The sequence below is a fragment of the Octodon degus genome, unplaced genomic scaffold (genome assembly GCF_000260255.1).
Source record: "Octodon degus isolate 3935 unplaced genomic scaffold, OctDeg1.0 scaffold00052, whole genome shotgun sequence".
NCBI classification, from domain to species: domain Eukaryota; kingdom Metazoa; phylum Chordata; class Mammalia; order Rodentia; family Octodontidae; genus Octodon; species Octodon degus.
In genome coordinates this window covers 8,239,036-8,251,614 of record NW_004524628.1, presented here as the reverse complement: position 1 = coordinate 8,251,614, position 12,579 = coordinate 8,239,036, and the positions used below count along the sequence as shown (strand labels likewise).

The 12,579-nt window shown below is 52.7% G+C and overlaps 1 protein-coding gene across 1 annotated transcript in view; it reads right to left on the bottom strand.

The window, feature by feature from the left end:
- The window catches only part of Il18r1 (interleukin 18 receptor 1), a 45,051-nt gene extending 33,819 nt beyond the window's left edge, over positions 1-11,232 (bottom strand). Inside the window, exons 1-5 of the mRNA XM_023717335.1 lie at positions 11,165-11,232; positions 6,749-6,880; positions 3,545-3,791; positions 1,790-1,955; positions 236-398 (exon numbers count right to left, since the gene is read on the bottom strand). Coding sequence (XP_023573103.1) covers positions 236-398; positions 1,790-1,955; positions 3,545-3,791; positions 6,749-6,880; positions 11,165-11,198 — 742 coding nt within the window. The 5' untranslated portion in view covers positions 11,199-11,232. The remainder of the gene's footprint in view (positions 1-235; positions 399-1,789; positions 1,956-3,544; positions 3,792-6,748; positions 6,881-11,164) is intronic.
- Between the last annotated feature and the right edge of the window lie 1,347 nt (positions 11,233-12,579).

Below are 12,579 nucleotides of genomic sequence, written 5' to 3'. Positions count from 1 at the left end.
GCTGGCCTCAAACTTGAGGTGACCCTCCTGCCTCAGCCTCCCAAGTGCTAGGATTACAGGTGTGCGCCACCACACCCCGCTAGAGTTAGCTTTCAACATTTTCCTGGAGGTCTTTTTATCTTGTACACACTATTACTCTGGGTTAACCTGGACCACGACTTGAGGAGTGGATTTTGTTCACTGCTTGACAAGAAATTCCATACTGGGTTCTACACAATGCTGAGACTCCTCTTACCTTCAGCTATCACTATGTTGAAGGTTTTGGTGATGTTGTATGGTTTTCCGTTGTGCCGAAGAAAAAACACACAGGAGTAGTAGCCCCGGTCCTCAAACTCCGCATTCTTCAGTATGGGCATTAGGTAGAATCGATTGTTTTCTTCGGCTATTTTTGTACAGTTCTGTTTTTTGAAAAGCAAATTAAAATATTTTAAATAAGTGAAGGAGTGTTCCTCCATTACAGTTATTTACACTGTTAAAGCTTAAGATTTCAGAGAGAAAGGAAAATAGAATGGATCCCGCATCCCTGTGACCCGCAAGGCTGGCGCTGGATCCAGGAATGGTGTCCGAGGTGGTGACTGTGGCTGCCACTCTTAATACAGACTGGGTGACAGAGGTGGGGCGCTGCATTGTTGACATCATTTTCTTTTAATCAGAGAGAGGAAGAGAGAGAGAGGGACAGAGACAGAGACACAGAAAGAGACAGGGATCAACAGAGACAGAGAGAAACAGAGACAGAGACAGAGAGACAGAGACAGAAAGACAGAAAGAAACAGGGATTATGAAACAGAGTGAGAGACAGAGAAAAACAGAGAGAGAGACAGAGAGAGATAGATAGAGACAGAAACATAGGAAGACAGAAAGAGACAGGGATTGAGAGACAGACAGAGACAGAGAGACAGAGAGAGACAGAGACAGAAACAGACAGAAAGAGAGGGAGAGACAGAGAGACAGAGACAGAGAGACAGAGAGACAGAGAGAGATACCACAGCAGCCAAGTTCCTGCTTGGATCCAAACCCTCTGCCCAAGGTCATGAAGGGAGCAGAGCCCTGGGAAGAGAGCACGCCACGGCACTCCCACCTGGTGTCCTGTCCCAGGGACAGCAGTGGACTAGAAAGGTAGCTGCGATGTTCAGAGCTGTGGGTACCCCGACTCTGCCTCAGTCCTCCCACTCCCCCTCAGATTTCCATGTACGGCATGGGAAGCAAGGACCCTAATCACACTACCTTCCTCAGTCTCGTGGTGTGGCACCACAGCAGGCAGGTGAGGAGCAGTCCAGGTGCCCAGTGGGACAGCGGGCGCTGAGCGGCTGCCCCGGCCAGCCGACACCCCCTGCAGGTGCCAAGCAGGACCACAGTCCACAGACTGCTACCTCCAAGCAGGCCACGTGCTGGCCACTGGGCCAGCACCCCACAGGGCCCAGGACGGGCCTGAGAAGCTCCGCATGTCACTCACGACTGGAACACATTTCTGTGTAAACCAAAACTCTATATCCCCAGGCAGATTTTTCCAGGATACACAAGCCTCTTCACTGTCTTCTGTTTGGTTGGCTAGTTGGGGTTTTTTTGCTACATTTTTACTTTATTTTTGGAAATAAACAATTTGGAAAACAACCAATTGATTAAGTAGCTCCAGAACGCCTAGTATTCAGGGATAGAGAAGGAAATGAAGGCAGAAGGCGAGCTCCTCACTCCTCCCACACATATTGTTACAAGGGTCACAGAAACTGATCCGCACACACAACGCTGGCGCTCCCCGAGCACCACAGGCTGACGCCTTCAGAAACCTCACCTTGTACAGCACCGTCCTGTGGATCCACTCCTTATAGTGACTGTTATTGCAGGCTATCTGCAAAGATTTGGTAACTCGCACGTGTCTACTTTGTACTTGTTTTTCAGTAAAACAGCTCTGCTTATCTCTTTTGACAACGTTTACTTTCCATTCCTGGGTATCATTTCTATGAAATAAAGGCGTAAGGTACTTTGCGGTCAGCGTAGGCCCTCACAGTGGCTGCCCATGTAGCTTCCCATCCAGGTCACACTCCCCTCGCTCTGTACAAAGACCTTGATTCACTGAGGCCCAAGCTTGCTCTGCCTCATACCATGGTTGACAGTTTAACAACTGTCAGGAGTTAAAGATGGAACCCTGAGCAGTCTAGACACACACACACAATACACCACACACACAAATACACCACACACACGCACCACACACATGAAGCACGGGCTGCTGCTTGCAGACCACACTGTCTGGAGATCTCTGGCCTCCCATGCTCTGACCGCACACAGGACCATCCACTGCCAGAGCGACTCCACGCTGACCCAGTTCCCTAGGGCATTCGGTGACCCCGTCCTTTTCTGCCCTCTCCTGCCCACCATCCAGGGTCTCTTTGCATGCCTCTCTGGCCTTCCCTCTCCAATGGCCCCGATCTGCTCCTGACCCCCGATGTGCCCTCCAGCTCCCCTCAGAATGGTGGCAAGTGTCCTGTCTCCTTTGTGTGGCAGGGGAGGCCACAGCTGGCTGGCTTCTGGCCTCCACCCACTTTCTGCCCACCCAGAGCGCGGGTGCCTTCAAGCGACTCCTTCATTCCCTCAGGAATCAGAAGGGGATAGCATGTGCTTGTCTTCCTTTTCCCCGTTCACTGTCTCCCTTCTTCCATAACTGGCCAGGAAAACACCCAGCCATGATCCCCTTCTACAATTATCACTGCTGAGGGCTCAGGAAAGTGTATTGGTTCTTCAAAGAGCTTTGTGATTTCTTTCTGACTCTAGGAGTTTCTACACATAGCAATGAAAAACCACAATCTCATTTGGTGCAGAGCCACGGGAGTGATCCAACACTTTGCTCTCACTCTGTCTGTCTCTCTCTCTCTCTCTCTCTCTCTCTCTCTCTCTCTTCCTCTTTCCCTTCCTCCCTCCCTCTCTCCCCCTCCCTCTGCTCTCCAAAGCCTGCTGATACTGATCAGCACTCTCTAGAGCGGAAAGTGTGACTTCAAAGAGAAGCCCAAGTTCGGCAGCGCCGCTCGGTCAGCCTCACAAAAGCACACACGCGTGTGCCCCACGCATGCACACACAGGTGTGTAAGTAGGTATCTAGAAGGACAGCTAGGTTCATTCCCAGCACAGTGGCCAGCACACAGCCCGTTGGTTGAGGTCACACAAGCTCTGTGCCTCCATTCTGAGCCTGGCGCCGCCTAGGCCCTGACACAAGGAGACAACAAAGCCGTCTAGGATGCCCTCTCTCAGTGGTCCAGGGCCATTGGCTCATGCACAGCCACCAAACACTCCCAGTGGCCCTGCCACTGGCTTCCCAGCGACCCCTGAGGACCCCACCAGGTTGTCTCTCTCAGCCCATTCCCTCCCCTGAGGCTGCCTACCACCCCCTCTCCACATAGCACCACCACAGTCCTAGCCAGGGTTTCTCGACCACAGCACGCATCAGCACCCATATGGCAGAGCAGCTCCATTTTAAAACTTTCAGATATTTGAGCTGCTCAGCAAAAGTCAAGAATCCTAAAAAAATACAGTGCAATAAAAGGTGTGCTCACCCCAGCTGGCAATAGTAGGATCCCTGGTCCTCTAACTCCACCGGCCAAAACTCCAAGATGTCGTGGTGCAGCGTGACCCGGGCTGAGGCATCCGGGTGCAGCTCAGCATGCCCGTGGAGGGGGTCGTGTTTGTACCATTTCGGGGTGGCTGCTTCCCTGCCCGGAGCGGCTGAAGAGGAGCAATACTTGAGGTAAAAGGGCTCCCCTTCCACCACACTAACATGGTGCCGTGAAATACAATTTCTCCCTAAAGATGGGCAAAGGAAAAACCAAAACAAATGATAAAGGTAGCATGCACTCTCCTGACACACCGGGGGAAGAAGCAAGCTTAGTGAGAAAATCTCATTGCCTTATCGGGTTTTCTAGTGCTGGGAGGGGTAAGGTACGTGCAGGTTACAGCAGACGGAGACACCGGATCGTCCTCCTATGCAGGAGGAGGTTAGCCTGTAATGCGCCACAGCCAAGAGGTACACACGGGTGGTGTCATCTTTTAAAATAAAATACTGAGCATTACAGCTGCTAGATGAGGAAAATCACGGGCCTAGTGCTGCCTCATCAACCCCAAATGTCTCCCACAGAGGAGTCCCCATGAAAAGAAGCCTGGCGGGCTCTTGCTTGCCTGGAAGCCTCAACCGCCCATCCCGGCCTGAGCCACACCTGCTGCCCATTTGCGGGTCAGGTGAGGGAGCGCACCCTCCTTGCCTTGGAGGCAGGGACGCCTGTCACTGCTGGAGGTGACCAGGTGGGTAGTCAGGATCCCCTTGGAACAACTGGCCCCCACCAAGGGATCTGTGTTTGCCCTCGCTCCAGTCTTTCTCAACCCACCCCACCCTCTTGCATGGAGAATGCGCACACACTGATCTTGGCAGGCACACAGTAGGTCCTCACTCCCTTGTGCGGGACCTCTGGGAGCTGAAAGCGGCATCAGGAGCCCTCTCACGCACTGCCCTCTGCTGTTCTGGGCACCTTCCGGTGAAGCGAGCATCCCTGAGGACACAGGCAGGAGGCCCTGTCGGGCGCAGGTTTATTTCCCAAAGCAACAGGTCACTGGCCTCACTCAGTGTTGCTACACAACCAAAGAGGAAGTGGGGCTCCAGGGGCAGAGACGGCTCTGAAGCCCTCAGGGTGAGAGCCCATGGCTGTTGTGCAATCTCTGTCTCAAGCCGCAGCTTTTCCCATCAGAAGGTGAAATCCACGCATGCGTGCACGTGGCCGTTGGTCTTGATGGCCACCCAGAGCTGCAGCAAGTCTCCAACAGCCCATCCGTTTCCCCTTTTAGAGATGAGCGTGCAGCTGAGCACATAAACTGTGTAGCCCCCGCTCTCCTGTGTGCCGATGCTTGTGTACCCTTGCCTCTCAGACAGGCAGCCAGGCAGCTGAGAGAGGCTGCAATGTGTTCCTTTCTCTGTAACATGGTATCCAGTGGTGCTACCATTTCACTACTTGTTCTAGGTGGGTGAACATTAGGGGGCTGCATTACTGAGCAAGTCTCTAGTGGCCATTTGGGTTATTTCCAGCTTTCCAGGTTTGGACAACCTTAGAGACACTCCTCTAAGTACACATGCTTGTGTTTTGATGGATTCACTCCTCTTAGGAGGAGGCTATAATGTGAAGAGGTCTAATGTGAATTCATAGCTTTTGGGGATGGATGAGGGCAGCAGAGCATGCACACTGTCCAGGTAGCGAGCGTCCTCAGACCCCTGAGCTCACTCAGAACCCTGAAGTGTGGCACCACTGGTCAGTGCCAAGCTCATTAGGAGCACACTCTCTAGAAAAGAGCAGGACATCCTGGTGTGTGGAGCTGGTTCCCAACCTCTCCTCTCCTCTCCTCCCTGAGTGGGCCTAAGAGCCAGGAACCTAGGCCTTCCGGGATCAGATCTGCATCTGGAATTGCTCTGAGTTTGGACAAACCCCGGATGCTGTCACCTACCATCAACCTGCCTTAACAAGCCCCACTATGGAGCATTGCCCCCTCTACCCACAGTGACTGCTCACGGCAGGTGTTCTACAGGCTCTTGCGGGAGGAGCCACGACAGGCTACAGCGCTCTTTCTGTGCCTGGGAGCGAGGTCACTGGTGTTCGTCCACAGTTTGTCACCACAGCACATACTCTCTGCTCCCAGCTGTTGTACCTAACAGTCTCTGACAGGTCACTGTGTACCCAGGAGAGAAGATCTACTCGTCCTTCTCACGTGGGCAGTGCCCTGTTGCAGAGAACAGGGGTGTCATCACACAGACCCACGTAGGCAGCCAGACCTCAAGCCTGGGCCTGGATGTGTGAAGCATCCACAGCTTAACTCTGTTCTACCTTCCACAGTAATTCCCAGAGTAGAAGGCATGGGCCAGGGATCCCCTGGCACAGATAAGAGACCCAGGCAGATTAACGCTGGTGCTGCTTCTTTCTCCGCCAGGGCCTGCAGGAAACCTTGATGTTCATCATGAAACTTCCCCAAGGAACGGGTTCTCACTGCGCCTCCACTGGAGAAATAAAACAGCCAGTCTCCATCAGTCAACTGGAAGGGGTACAATGATACCTCAGCTCATAAATACTCCCCTTGAACAATTCGGTTTGCCAACAGAAGAACTCGCAGAACTTTGCTTCCTTTGGCAAACTCCACATCTGGGGACATACAACCTGATGGGGAAATTCAATTCAGGTCAGGACCAGAATCGTGGAAAGAAGCAAGTTCATGAGCCGAGGTACCACTGCTGGCCATCAGTTGGAAGCCCACCTGAGCTCCTCTCTACTCAGTCTCTCCCTCTCTCTTGCATACGCTTTGCAGCCTTCATAGATCTGGACTTCCCTATTTTCCCTAAAGAATGAGATGGAGCTTTGCCCATCTCTTAGGGAGGAGAGTGTGTATAAAATGTTCTAAAAACTAGTCATGAAGCTGTTTGCCTCCTTGCCTTCAAGTAACAGGAAGCAAACTTCCTTCCAAGCCAAATAAAAGTTGTCTCTGCATAAACCTGGGGTGCTGCTCTTCTCTCGTCTAACGGTACCTTATGCATTTCCTTACTGGATCCTATTCCTATGACTCTTACATTCTCTGTGCCATGGGTACCCAATAGTTACCAATTTTCTAAAGTAAAATTTTAAATCAGTAAATTCAAATAAATTTTATGTCTTCAGTAACTGCCATCACGCCACAGGGCAACACCGTCAATTATTAATGATAGACATTTGTGAATAATGATAGTCACTTACCTGAGGTGCTTTTAGCTGTCAGAACACAAATTATCAAGAGCAATTCTCCACGATGCATGCTTGAAGTCCTGTTGTACACGGTCCCTCTACAAACAGCAGGGCAGGTTAAGCCGGTGCCTTCAGACAAAATGCCTGCATGAAAAGGAAGTTTAAAACAAATCTGCTGACCCACAAACTTCCAAAAAGTAGCCCAAAAGATTTTCATATCACTTAAAATGTCAACAGTTCTCAGAACTTCCAACAATACAAAGGTAACAAAATTCCAGGACAATGAATTTTAGCTTCCAGAGCAAACCCTGTAAGCGTGCGTTCCCAGAACTCTAGATCCTAGGTCTTTCAGGTCCGGTCTACACATCCTGCCTGCAAGGCCAGCGTCAAAGGCGGCAGCGTAGCACTGCCTGGAGCCATGACGCACACAGCACTGCGACCCTCTGGCCTTCTGCGCCCTCTCCCTTCTCCTCTCCCTCTATCTGCAGATCCTCTTCCCATCTGTGAAAAACTAAGTCCCTGTTTCCGGTTATCAGTCTTTTATTTTCTCCTTATTTATACTGTGGGTTTTCCATAGAAGAGGAACCACGTGACACTGAAGTCAGTGCGTCTGGCTTATTTCACATAACGTCATGGTCTCAAGGTGCATCCATTTTCCTACAACGACCCAGGTCCACCCTTCTTTGTGGCAGAGTAGTGCTCCATGGTGCGTAAACACCACATTTTCTTTATCTGTTCATCTGTTGATGAACCTTCATCTGATGGCCGTCCCTTGTCCAGGGACCACAGCAAGGGCCAAGACCCCATGAGCCACGCCCCTTACAGGTCCCACCCCGTCTGCAGGTGCCTCTCAGGGGATCAGTTCTCAAACAGAATAGGCCTTTGGCGGGGATGTTGAGAGCCCCCTGCAGGGTTTGCAGTTACATCTTGATTTGTGGGCTGAATTTTCTAAAACCCGCCTTCCTGCCTCAGAATGACAGTGTCCCAAGTCTCAGGACCCAGTCTCCAGGCCTCTCTGAGGTCTGGCCTGAGCCCTGGTGACAGCCAGAGCCACCAGAACTTGTGACTGGGACAGGGTGTGCATGTGGGGGTCTTCCAGCCCTCACACACCCACATGTGCTTCTCTTGGGGACAGGGAAACACACAGAGCTGCAGCGCCCTGCACGCTGAGCCCTTCCTAACACTCACAGTGACCATCTGCCTTGACCTCTGTTTTTGGAGCCACAGTCCTCACCCTTGTAGTCACAGTGTGGAGAGCAGACTGGGTGGCAGGAGGAACCCCAGACCCTCAGGTCTGCATCGAGGCTTCCAGTCTCAGGGAGAGAGTGTGCTGCAGAGGACCCGGCTCAGGGACCCGTGCGCTACTGCACAAAGCTCAGAGGACCAGCAGCACGGGAGCCATGGGAGCCTCAGGGCACCGCCCTCACCAAGGCAGAGAGGGAAGCCACCGTAGGGCTGCACTGCAGGCTCCGGAGCTGGGCCCTGGGTTTCACCCCTGCTGCCACAGAAACAAGCAACACGGAGGTCTGGCTCTGGGTTTACCACAGGATTAAGCCAGCTGCTGTCCACAAAGACCACTGGGTGCACAGTGACAGTTCTCACTCAGTGACCATTCACCTCCCATCCTAAAAGGGGCAGTGGGGTTAGTACCCAGGCAATGAGGAAGGTTGAACAGCAAAGCTGCCAAGCTCCTTCCACGATCCTTGTGAAAAGCATCCCCAGGAACCTGGTGGAATTTCTAGGACACAGCATTCGGCAGGGTGAAGGGATGAGGAGGAAAAGTAGCCCGGCTCCATGGGCTAGGGCAGCTCCGCTCAGAAAGCCTCAGGCTCCTTTCCCGGGCCTCTTTCGTCATCAGCTCCAGCTGGGGCCAAGCAAAGTGCTGCATCCTTTGTGTTGTCTCCCTGCTGAAGGTCACAAGGCCCCATCAAGGCCACCGCTTCTTACGTGTTTCCTCAGGCTGACCAGGGTATGTGGTTATGAGACGATTCCATGGCCTGTGAGCCAAGAGTCTCCAGCTCAAATCCACTCAGGCCCTCCTGTACAAGACAGCGGACAGCACAGAGCGCTCTGGGTGTGGACATCATAGATTAGTCTGCTTGTTACATTGTGTGCTTAAACTTAAAAGAGCAACACTTTACTGCATAACACATTTAAGGCCAGGGAAAAAGAGCCATTTTGAAAAATAGCGTAAATACTGTATTTACTTGTGGCTAGCCTAGCAATTATTAATAAAATAAATGTAGGAGAACACAAATATTACAACTCTTCTATGTAAGAATATTAGGGGGTTTCAGTACTATGTTGAGGGTTTATTTGTTGTGTTCCTGTAACTTTTAAATTTCTCTCTTTTTCCTTCCTTTTGGATCTTTGTCCTGATTTGTAGAGCAATTTGTAGAATATTTACAAAATGAAGACCCAAGGGAGAGAATGCTCACAACTGGCTCACGTTGCGTGGTATGTTCTGGTGCCTTACACTTTTCTATGTTTTTAAACACTTGCATGGTGCTGGATCGCTGTTACATCTTCTCCTCCACTAGCAAGACAGAATGCGCACGCTCCTACACCACAGCCTCCTCTTGCGGGCGCCACCTTCACCGCCGCCTGCTGCCCTCCGGCGCACACACTACCATCCACGCCCGGAGCCGCGTTATACAATAACCCAGGACCGTGCCGCCGCGTAAGGAGCGAGGCTCAGCTGCCGCGGCGCGGCCTCACCCCACCTGGCCTCCCTCTTGTGAGCTGCATCACCGCAGGAGGAGTTACTGAAGCTCGCTGTTCTCGCTGCCGTGTCCACGGGCAGCAGAAGCACCTATCTCCCAGCGCTGCGCGGAAGGCTCCACGCATTTGTTATGGCTACTGCAAAAGGCCTGGAGACTAGTAGACACCACCGAAGCGTCCTCATCGTTTCTATTTCTCGTCATTTTCTTGATGCTGCTGTACAACGGGAGAGTAAACGGCGATACTCTAGCCCCACGAGGAATGCGCACCACGAACCCGCTCCTCCGGAGCGCTGCAGGAACCTCTACTTCCTCCCTCCCCTGCTCAGAAGTTTCCATCTCCCACACCGAGCGAGCAGCGCTGCACATTGTCATTTTAATACCTACCCAGGTAGTCAGGATGAAAAAGTCTCATTAGTCTTCAATCCCCATTTCTTTTGGTTATAAATGAAGCACGTACTAATCAGGTATTATTAAGCATTTTATTTCTATATTTATGAACCATTTTTTATAGCCTTCACCCAGCTCTCGGATGTTCGGTGTTGAACTTGTTTAGATAACTTTCAATTCCTCTTTTAGTGTATTGATATTGATACAGTCAAAATACTACTTCTTTTACTTTGTGATTTTTCCATTACTTTTAAATATAAAACATTTCTTTCCTCCAGAGGTAAAAACATGTTCATCTGTATTTTCTTCATTTTTATGGTTGAGTCATGTGCTTTTAAATTTAACATTTTAAAACTTCACCAATAGCTGGGTGTGGTGGCGCACACCTGTAATCCCAGCACTCAGGAGGTTGAGCCAGGAGGGTCCTTATTGGAAGCTCAAGGCAGGCCCAAGGACAGGGGCTCGATCTGGGGGCTGCTGTTCTGGCTACGCTCCTGGGGGCGCTGAGACAGTGATTGAGATGGTGTGGTGGTGCGCAGGCTGAAAACAGGAGGATTGCCACAATCTGTGCAGTGAGAAGCTGTAGACCCTGTACTAAATACATTTTTAAAAAGAATGATGTATGAGGTGCACCCAGCTCTGGTGTACAAACAGGGCACAGAGTCCTCTTAAATCTTCAGGTACCTCTAACACGCAGCCAAGGTGGACAGGCACCACCTAGGGGACTTATTGTGTACTTAGAATACTATGTCTGGGATGTTGAAAATGAAATATGTGTGTGGCCCTGACGCCTCCAAGTTAATGCGCTCATTCATAAAGGCATAAATCAATACGTGCCCACGTGTGTGAAAGTTTCCAGGCACTTTTTCCTCATCGGAATCGTTCCATTTCATGAGACTTTCCTTCCTGAACCCCAGCTCTGCCAGCTGCCTGTGTTTGCAGCATCCGCTAAGGAAGCTGAACATTTTCTCCAAACCACAGCTTTGACACCCACAGCCTGAACAGGCAAGCAGGAGCCTGAGACAAGAGGGGGTGAACGGCCTGCCAGGCAACACCTCCTGAGACAAACCGCCGCGACACAAATTGCAGCACCTGGGCTATCTTTCCTTTGCAGAACTGGGATTTGCACCCAGCGCCCATGCACAAGTGGCAAAGGCTCCACCCTCGAGCTGCACTGGCCGTTCTTCCTGCACTGTGCCAATGCACGGTCCCCAAACGGAGACAGAGAAAATGCGATCTCGGCGTGTACCGCACACACGCACCCCTGCTCTCAGGAACAAAATCTGGGTCACACAGTGTCTCTTACTGTCGTCCTCACCCTCTCGCCAAATCCACCCATGCACGTCGCCCATCTGCCACTCCCCGGACGCCACCAGGTCCTCTCTTGCCCAGACACCTCTGCAACCTGGCTCGAAGGCTGGCGTGGAAGGCAGCCTGCCACCTACCGCTGCCCACACCAAGCGCCCTCACCCTGCCCACCCGGTCGCCCCTGCACCAGCCGGGAGCCAGCGCGGCTCCTCATTCCTGAGACCAAACCATCTATGCTTCACCAGGCTGAGGGTCCATGCTGGGGCGAGGCACAGTCACAGCCCCCTGAAGCCACCCTCCCAGGGTACCGAGGGCTCTCACGGAGGGAGGTGAGTGGGGTTATTAGCAATCCCAAGAAGGGAGCCAGGGAAGTTGGCGAAGCGAACAGGGTGGTCTCCACCTCCACCGGCCCCTGTTTGTTCAGAGACCACTGTGAAGGCTTCGGCCTGTGTTCTGACCTCTGCAGGCACCTCGGGCAAGGGCAGAGACTGGGGATCAGTCAACGTGGGTGTCAATCTAAGTGCTACTCAGCAGCTGGGTGTCCTTGGAAATCACCAAACCTCTCTGCTTTGCTCCCTTCCCTTTGTTTTCTTTTGTTCTGTGTTTTCTTTTCTTATTATTTAGTTAGCAAGACACGGGGTCTTTCAGGCCGGCCTTGAACTCACTATGTAGGCCAGCCTGGCCTCAAATTCCAGGATGGGCTTCTCGCCACCACCTGCGGCTCCCCTTTCTTTTGATTAAGCATGATAATTCCACCGGCCTCACAGGGACTGGGAGGACCGAGAGCCTGTAACAGTGTAGAAGCCTGAGTGGGGTCAGGCTCACGGCTCGTGCTTGGCTCACAAGAAGGACAACGCTCCTCCCCAACCTCAGCACCCTACACCCCGGGAACTGACACTGCGCCAGGCTGCAAAGGCCGTCTAAGGGGGTGCGCTGGTGCACAGGGCCACGCACACGCGCGGATACACATGCACACATGTGACAGTACACAAGGAAACACAGACACACATGCCCCCACGCGACAGACATAGACACACGCGCGCGCCCCAGTCTTGGCGCTGGGTTCCCGGGTCCGCGGCGCCCCTGGGGCTCCTACCTTCCGCCACCGTCCTCCTCCTCCTCCGCACCGGCAGCGTCCCAGGGCAGAGGCGACGTGACAGGAACTCCAGGGGGACGCGGGGCGGGAGGTGCCCTCGGGGCGGAAAGGAATGGGGCGTGGCTCGGTCCCCACCTCACGATCTGGGCTCTGGGCGCCCCGGGTGGAACTCCGGTCGGGACCCTTGCTCTCCGGGTCCGAGGGTCCCTGGGTCTCAGCGTCTTGGGGTCCCGAGGTCTCCGTGTCTCAAGGTGCTTCACGCCAACGCGCAGGCGGGGGATGGGCACCCAAAACGTCCGCTCCGCGGGAGGTGGCGCCCAGGGCCTCCG